At 37.2% G+C, this 9,701-nt stretch overlaps 1 protein-coding gene across 1 annotated transcript; it reads left to right on the top strand.

The window, feature by feature from the left end:
• The first annotated feature begins 625 nt into the window (after window positions 1–625).
• Window positions 626–1,447, top strand: BDF20DRAFT_897438 (uncharacterized protein). Its single transcript, XM_053082551.1, has one exon. It carries the CDS (start codon window positions 716–718, stop codon window positions 1,160–1,162), a length of 447 nt encoding a protein of 148 aa, XP_052931407.1. The 5' UTR covers window positions 626–715; the 3' UTR covers window positions 1,163–1,447.
• The last annotated feature ends 8,254 nt before the right edge of the window (window positions 1,448–9,701 follow it).

Raw genomic sequence — 9,701 nt, 5'->3', positions numbered from 1 at the left:
GGTTCCATTAATCGCTCTGCATCTTCGGGACTAAGCACTATTGTTGTGTACGGGTAAGATATAATAGTGGAAAGAATAGAAAGACAAAGAGAAAGTCTGTGAAAACTTGTGGTAGGTTTATTAAGAGTCGATTAAGACAAAAGATAAGATAAAGACTCGTTCTACACTTCAACTTGGGATAATATCTATACTTTTCAGGAACTTGATCTGAGAATGAGATGTGCCTTGCGGAGTTATAGAATTGCTTGCTTGGAAATTTCTAGGAAATCAGAACACATGAGACATGTTTAATCATCCATATCATTGATATCAGTTGATAAGACTATGTGGAAGAATACAATTGGATGTTCATAGGCGGATATAGATATGTTAAGAGAATATGGATATTGCTGGAATAGACATGATCTTTCTGGATAATGTCTGGGTCTATACTGTACAAGTACCCAAAGATCCATTTACAATGACAAAGGTCCATAGTTTGCAGATGTTTGAGTTGGGCAAAAGACGTGGCTTCAGTGTCGAAGATAGTTGTGAAATAAACGCTATTGTTAATGAGCATGTCTCCAAAATTCTAGCAAGTCGAAACAGTATGTATATTAAGCAATCAGTTAACTCATATTCTAGGAACCAACTCAAAATATAATTCTTCTTGTCTGCAATAGTCACTACTCACTCTATCCGATATGATCTCTTGTCTCCTCGAGCATGTTTATCGATGCTAAAGAAAAGGCTTCCTACAAACTTTGCAGTACAGCATGAAATATGCAGCTTTGGTTGTTATCTGTTCGACCCCATTCAAGATGCCAAGCTGACCATGTGTCCCATGTGCAGTACCGTAAGAACCAAACAGAAGTTTGTCAAAATTGTTTCTTTGAAGGACAAAATTGCTCAGCTGCTCTGTTCTGACGATTTCAGAAGTGAGATTGAGTATCGCGCTGACAATTTTGGTGATGTAATGGACGACGATGACGACGACAAAGTATATACTGACATCTTCTCTGGTGAAGTATATAAAAACCTTCAACAACAAGGTTTGTTTCAAAATGTACATGATATTGCTTTGGCGTTAAGCATCGATGGTTTCTCTTCCAGATCCAGCCGAACGTCCATGGTTATTGTAGATGCAGTCATCTTAAACCTTCTTCCTCCCTCAATCAGGTAAACATCGTGCACAGTTTAGACAATGTACAAAAACAATCCTCTCAAAAAACCTTTTTTTTTTCAACTCTACATTAGACTTGTTGATGACAATCGAATCCACCTTGCCGTTTTCTCTGGAAATAATAAAAAAAATTTGGAAAGTTACTTGCATCCTATAATTAAGGAATTGAAAGAACTTTCAGAAAAGCCTTTACGTGTATTCAGGAATGGTCAAGAACTTACGTCTTGCCATGTATATCCGCTTGTTTGGACTGGTGATCTTGTTGAAGTAAACAAACTGATGTCCTTTTCTGGTATGCATAATATATTGACTCGGTAAACAGCAGTATATTATAATACTGAATGTGATATTCTTAAGTATTTTTATAGACCAAGATAGAACGAGACCGAAAAAGTCCAAATTTTTATTTCAATTTTGAGAACATGAAGGCTTTATATATTTTTCAGAGAGTTAGCTGAGCTTATAGAGGATGTTAGGAAGATGTAGTTACAACCAATGAATACTAATGGATCTAATGAGAGATTAGTGAAGGCGTGTCTTACACTGTTATGGATCTGATACCAGTTTGACTTGTGAACAATTGCTTAATCGACAATTCAGGTCTAAGTTGACAGCCGTTTATGCTGTGTTTAAATTAATTAATTCTCACTCGTGTTTCGATACCGTAGACAGTGGTCGGGACATGACACTGAACATGTTCTATTCATTTTGATAGGTTTTATGACCACTTACGGATGTAAGCACTGTAAAAGTACAGTAAGTGTCTTCTTTCATGTGTTTACAAATTAAATGTACCTTTTGTTCTTACCATCTCTCTCAAATAGCCAAAGGGGAACATCCTATGGATAAAGACACCAACGACAACAAGGGTATATACTTCCCTTATAGAGGCCAACTGTTGAATCCAACAGCATATTACTCTTGGATTATTACATAATACTGAAATAAGAGATTGCGGATCCTTATGAAGGTTAGAATAACCGTGAGTGATAGATTTGTTAGAACAATTCTTTTCTTTTACGGAAGAATATTTCATCTGTATATCCGAGACAACATTAGATGAATAATTGACTTCATTTAGAAATAGTTATTATAGTATTTGTATTGTGGTTTGATGTTCTAAATAAAGTTATCTGATTTAATCAAATCCATAAATCTAATCTACTTAAGCTATTATCAAAATTGTTGATCCCTTACTTTAACTCTTTACATTCTGACAGAATTTAATAAGATTGAAACGTAGATGTCGGCAGAATCAAGGAATAGTTTATCCTGTCCGTCACGTTAGTTATAATGAAACAGCTGAAGGACGGGTCAAAGGAACCTTTAGGTAGATCAACCCACTTACCTCCTGTCACCGATCCAATCGGTCAAGGCACCGCTATAGCATGATGAACCGTGCAGTAACAATTGGGTATGTCTTTTCTTTTATCATCAAGTCATCCTGTACCTAAGAGTCTTGATAGAAAAAGTTTTTTACAATATCCACAAATATAAATAGAAGTACTTTTTTCCTACATGGTTTTTGTCTTCAATTCTATATCAGAATATTCTACCTAATAAAAGAAGATAACTTGGTCTTCACTGATTTCCTTTTGTTTTCTTTTTCTTATACTTTGATCTTATCGTATACAACATTTTTTTCAGTGAATCACTCAAGATGTCTATCGAGAATATTGTCACTGATTCGAAGGCTGCTGGTGAAGTAGTCAAGAACTCTGCTGCTGCTCTTGGTGGATCTTCTACAGGTGAAGGTGACTCTACGCAAGTAGTAATTGAAGAAGAAGGTGTAGATGCAATGTGCATCGTGGACGACGACGGTGATGGAAACTCTCCAGCCCTGAGCGCTGGTACTGGTGTGATGGATGACACGTCATTTGTCGTAAACACAATTGAAGACTTTCGCAAGGAGCTGGTAGAAGACATCAGCAAACTGTCTCGTGCTCGTGCAATCGGTGATATGGAAGCGTTTGATGCTGCGATGGTTAAAATGGACAAAACTCGCAGAGCAATTCATAGCTTGGAAGCGAATGCAGCTCTGTTGAGGAAGGGTTCTGAAGACATTTCGTCTGTTGGTAGTGGCACAAGTAGACTCTTTGACCCTGTTGGTGAGAAACGTGGTTTAACGCTGAACCGCAGAGACCTTCCGAAGTTCCAATTGAGTTCTGACGTATTTAAACGTTATCCCGGTGAAGAGGTGTTCGAGTCGGTTGACCATTATTTACGAACCTTTGAACAGATCATTAGATCTTCCTCAATTAGAGACATTGAACGCTACTGGAATGACCTCATCCCTTTGTGCCTTCCCCCCGGTGACGCTGCATGGGTAGACAAGACGCTTTTGAAGTGTACTAGCTGGTCCGATGCGAAGGTGGAGTTCCGGAAGTATTACGGATCAAGAACTGCAAAACGTCGCTTTGTTGAGCAGGTCTACACTATGAACATGGCGCCGAAGGACAACATTATTGATTATTCCAGGAGATTTCTCCAGATGATGCATGAGGCGGGCATCCCCAGCACGGATGAAGGCGTGGCCGATCGATTTTTAACTTCCTTGCTTCCTCCCGTTCAAACGGTACTACGTCTGTCAATGGCTACGAATAAGGATGAAAAGTGGACCGTTGAGAAGCTTAGTGAACTCGCTAGAGATGTATTAGGTGACGACCAAACCACCTATGGCTTTGCCACTGCTCTCTTGCCAGGTGGTGCTACGAAACCTTATACAGCTTCCATGCCATATCAAGGAGGGGATAGACTTAGCAAAAGAATGAAGTTGAAAGAGGTCAGCAAAGGTGGCCATGGTAGCTCTTCTTCTGGTACTACTGCAAGTAACAGGTTTTTCTGCAAGCGACACGGACAAAATGCTACACATAGCACCGACACTTGTTTCTCGTTGAAGAACGAACAAGAAAAGAAGAACAAGGTGAAGAAATTTGAGCAAGCAAAGAAGGAAGGCAAGTGCTATAAGTGTGGTGAAAGGTACGGTCCGGGTCATGTTTGCAGGAAGCCAACCACCGTTTTGGCGGTCAGAGGAGGAGACGACACAACTGAGCCCACTGTGGATAATGATTTGACCATTGAGTCAATTGAACAAATGGAGCAAGAGCTTAAAATGGTTCCCGTTGCTGCGGAGGACACTTTTATGACTGATGCCTACAATTGTAAGTCCAATGTTACTTCTAATTATATTGCACGTAAGAATCCATTAAATCTAATGACTCCTATTAAAATAGAGGGCAAGGTCTTGATGGGTCAGATTGATACAGGCAGTAATATAAGTTTCATTGATACCAATAGTTTAAAACATTTATCCATAAATAAAGTTTATTCATTGAATGGTACTTACAATATGTTAAATGATAAGAATAATGTTCCCCGTATTGGTAAGACTGACTTGTTGAGAGTTGGCTATACGAATGGTATTGAGTTCAAACATTCTTTTGAGGTTATGAAATTCAATGAGCATTTTGATTTTGATGTGCTTTTGGGCGTAGACATTCTACCTAAGTTGAACATTTCTCTTCATGGTGTTGCTTTTAAGTTAAATAATCCAGAAGAAATGGCGAAACAGTTTGACAATGTCAATCATGAATTCGATGTTGAACACCTTCCAGATTCTTCTCCTGCTGGAACTCCTATTGAGAGAAAGAAATTTATGGATGCTATTAGTAAAGCACTTCAAGCTAATGCTAACATTCCTGAGACATCATCTTGTCCAATCCCAGAATCTGTGGTACGTCTTCCTACTCCTCCTGATGCAACTGCATACAGAAGACAGTATCCAATTCCAATTGCGCTGAGACCTGTTTTAATTGAGCAAGTGCAAAAGTGGTTGAAAACGGGAACAATTGTCAAATGTAGAACAAATACAACTTTTAATAGGCCATTGTTGCTGGTACCGAAGAAATCCAAAACCGGAGAAATAACTGGACATCGTGTTTGTCTTGATGTACGTTTGCTGAATAAAATTCTGCCTCCATCATTTAATTATCCTATTCCATTGATTAAGGATATTTTTAAGAATCTGCAAGGCAAGAAATATTTCACAACGATTGATTTGTCAAATGCATACCATCGTTTCGAGGTGACTGAAGAAGATCGACATAAGTTGACTTTTACACATTTAGATGGCAATCAGTATCAGTTTGTAAAAGCATGCTTTGGTTTAAAGTTTTTGACATCACAATTCCAAAAGGTACTCACTATTTTATTTTCAGACCTGAGATGTGTGCAGAACTTTGTTGATGATTGCGTAGTTGCCAGTGATACAATTGAGCAACACATTATCGATGTCAAAGCAGTTATTGAAAGGTTGAATAAGGCGAATCTTATTCTGAATGCTGATAAGTGCAGTTGGATGCAACATTCTGTGCGTTTATTGGGATTTGTTGTGGATGCTACTGGTTCTCGAGTTGATCCAAGCAAAAGAACAAATGTTCAGACTTGGGCTAAACCAAAGACCGCTAAGCAAGTACAGTCATTTTTGGGGTTAATCAACTATTTTAGAGATTACATCCCTAAAGTCGCTGACGTTACTGCTCCTTTGAGTTCCATTAGTCATGCTGCTAATGTTGAACAATTGTGGGGTCCAGAACAGGATAGATCCTTCCAAGCACTGAAAGACATTTTACAATCGAATGTCGTGTTACGTTATCCAGACATTTCTAAACCTTTCTTTGTTGCCACTGATGCTAGTCAATTTGCTATTTCAGGTTTGTTATTTCAAAAAGATGATACAGGTCGTGATTTGTATGTCAGTTTTATTTCACAGACACTATCCCCATCCCAACGTAATTGGAGTACCACCAAGCGTGAATTATTCGCTGTTGTTACCGCACTAAAGAAATTCAAAGAATATCTTTGGGGTCGTAAGTTTACGGTTTACACTGATCATAAGAGTTTAATCTACTTACACACTCAAAAGGTGATGAATCCTATGTTGATTGGTTGGATGGAAACTTTACTTGATTACGATTTTGACGTTGTGCACGTTCCAGGCATTGACAATCGCTTAGCCGATTTATTAAGCCGCTTATATCCACCTCAAATTGAGAGTGAACATAAGCTGGGGGAGAATAGAAGCTTCCCTAGACTTAAGAAATGGGTTAATAAGAAACGTGTCGCTAAACGCAAAGTATATAGTCAAGATAAAAGAATTAATATACTAGCAACTAAATTGGTCGAAAATAAGAACAAACCTGTTGAATATATCAGTCCTCCTGAAGAAGAGAGACAACAATTACTGATCGACATACACAACCTCGGACATGCAGCCAGTGTATATATGGTCAGAGATCTTCATGATCAAGGTTTCCATTGGAACACTATGACAGAAGAGGCTAAAGCAGTATGTGCAGCTTGTAAAGAATGTCAAAAGCACAATATTGTACAAAGAGGCTACCATCCCATCACGAATATTGTGAGCTATAGACCCTTTGATGAAATAAGTATGGATCTTGTTGGACCGCTTCCCGCTAGTGCTGATGGCCACATGTATATTTTAGTCGTAGTTTGTATGTGCACGAAATATTTAATTATTCGACCTTTGCCTAACAAACATTCAGACACTCTTGCAAGGACTTTGGTAAAGATTTTTGCTGATTACGGTTTGCCACGTTTGATGAGATCTGATAACGGTACTGAATTCAAGAACTCACTGATGGACAATATCTGTAAACATCTTCACATTCAGAGATATTATAATACACCTTTGTATGCACAGTCTAATGGACATGTCGAAGCTTATTGCAAAATTGTAATGAACACTCTTCGTAAAATGATAAGAGGCAATACAAGAGATTGGGATCTATTTGTTCCTATGGTCCAACTCTGCGCAAATAGGCAAATTAAGAATAAAACAATGAGTGCTCCTTTCTCTTTGATGTTTGCAAGAAGAGTAAACTTACCAGATGACTATACTAATGGCGAAAGATACCCCATCTTAAATAGTACGACCACTTTGAAAGAATTGGAGGATCAAATCGAAAAAATGGAAAGTATAGTATTTCCTGCGATTGCGGAAAGAACTCAAATGATCAACGAGAAGATCAACAAGTACTATAATGACAAACATAAACTCGTTGATATACCCTCTGGTACGCATGTCATGGTCAGGTTGCCACAAAGAAGCAACAAATTAGCTGCTCTTTACGATGGACCTTACACAGTCGTTCGACGTAATCAAGGAGGTGCTTATATTCTGAAAACTCCAGAAACTAATGAAGTTCTTCCACGCAACTATGTTCCTTCTGAATTAAAGATTGTCAATCTCGAAGAAGATGCATTTGAAGAGTTCTATGAAGTTGAGGACATTCTGGAACATCGTGGTCCTAGAGGTAATCGTGAATTCCTGGTGAAATGGAAAGGTTATGTGGTATTTGACGACTTGTGGAGTTAAATATCACTTAGTTAAAACAATAAAAAGTTAACGAGATCAAACTAGTACGATTTATTTTGAATCAAGTTAAGTTCAAAAAGAAGAAAAATATCTACTGCAAAAATTTAACTATCTTCTTCATATTGCGGAACCTAGAAACTGACAGCTGAGTTATTCTACTCAAAGAAGACGTACGTCTTCTGAACCGTAAAAGAATAGAATTCTCCCTTGAGGAGATTACGCATCTACCCGGAGCGGGTGGACTTGTAAACGTATCCATGGCTTGATCTAGTGATCATGCAACTAACCTATTTTCCCGTGCTAACCAATATGTAGCACTGCTTGCAGGAAAATAGAATTAATTAGGAAAATAGTATTCGTGCGTGGTGTTTGAGTTGAGTGAACAGTTATTGTAAAGGATGATCACAAACTATTATCTTGTGATCATTCTTTATGCCGAAGGCAGAGAATAGTACTTATAACCTATTATACCTTGGTGTTGAATCAATATATCCTGCATGTCCATATATTAATTCTACTATATATCCTATGTCATATAGTAACGTATTATAGCAAAATAAGTAAACTATATATCCTAAATGACAACCTGTTCAGCCTTCTACGAGGTAGCTAATCTCGTATAAGAATCATCACTTATTCTATATTCGTTTCCTACTCTGCTTTATATTATTTCAGCAGTAATGAGGTGTGAGGATCTTGTATAATTTGTATACGAGTTCTCCACATCTCATATGATGCTGTCAACTAAACACAACACTTAATTCACGGTACTCATATATTAGAGTTTATGTAGTTTCTAATTATTTCTGGTTTGCAATATTGTATAATTCATCTTTATCCTTCATAAAGTGAATTATATCTTTAATATTTGTATATCATCTACCCTCAAATACGACAGGTTATTCTCATGACCATAACACTTGGCAAAAAGCCGAAGACTTTTCGAGTTCTGATATGATTCAAAAGTATTGGGAAAGACATGACTTACAAAATGAGTTTCAGTCTGCTCAAACTAAGAACAGTAATGAGGACATTGAAAAGTCTACGCCCTCTGCTAGTCTATCTGCAAGAGAGGCTAGGGCCTTGAAAAGAAAAATGAATAATAAAGTGACAATGCGCAAAAGAACCAGAAAATAAATGACGCAACACAGTCACTGAGTTGATCAACAGATTTTTTGTGCCTGAGATTTTAATCTTATCTTATCAGTGCTTATTTATGCATCATGATTGTACCTATATTTTATTATCTTTGAGCCGAATAACAATTACAGAGTAATTGTATTCTGGGGGAGAATAGTGTTGTATCCAACAGCATATTACTCTTGGATTATTACATAATACTGAAATAAGAGATTGCGGATCCTTATGAAGGTTAGAATAACCGTGAGTGATAGATTTGTTAGAACAATTCTTTTCTTTTACGGAAGAATATTTCATCTGTATATCCGAGACAACATTAGATGAATAATTGACTTCATTTAGAAATAAGATATTATAGTATTTGGATTTGATTAAATCAGATAACTTTATTTAGCACATCAAACCACAATACATAAATCTAATCTACTGAGGCTATTATCTTCTAACTTGTTGATCCTTACTTTAACCCTTTACATTCTGACAGAATTCAATAAGACTGAAACGTAGACGTCGGCAGAATTAAGGAATAGTTTATCCTGTCCGTCACGTTAGTTATAATGAAACTGCTGAAGGACGGGTCAAAGGAACCTTTAGTTAGATCAACCCACTTACCTCCTGTCACCGATCCAATCGGTCAAGGCACCGCTATAGCATGATGAACCGTGCAGTAACAATTGGGTATGTCTTTTCTTTTATCATCAAGTCATCCTGTACCTAAGAGTCTTGATAGAAAAAGTTTTTTACAATATCCACAAATATAAATAGAAGTACTTTTTTCCTACATGGTTTTTGTCTTCAATTCTATATCAGAATATTCTACCTAATAAAAGAAGATAACTTGGTCTTCACTGATTTCCTTTTGTTTTCTTTTTCTTATACTTTGATCTTATCGTATACAACACCAACCTCCACGTACAAAGGAAAACCTTTTGTTAGAAGAATTTGATGTAAGTAGCTCCTCTATAATCAAAAATGTATAAACCCACTTTGTTAATGATATTC

This window comes from Mycotypha africana (assembly GCF_025528875.1).
Source record: "Mycotypha africana strain NRRL 2978 chromosome Unknown BDF20scaffold_13, whole genome shotgun sequence".
In the NCBI taxonomy this organism is placed as follows: domain Eukaryota; kingdom Fungi; phylum Mucoromycota; class Mucoromycetes; order Mucorales; family Mycotyphaceae; genus Mycotypha; species Mycotypha africana.
Note: the sequence above shows the minus strand (reverse complement) of the source record. Positions and strands in the feature narration are given on the sequence as shown.

Coding starts and splice junctions, on each gene's coding strand:
- BDF20DRAFT_897438 (XM_053082551.1), top strand. CDS start 716: ATGCTAAAGAAAAGGCTTCCTACAAACTTTGCAGTACAGCATGAAATA.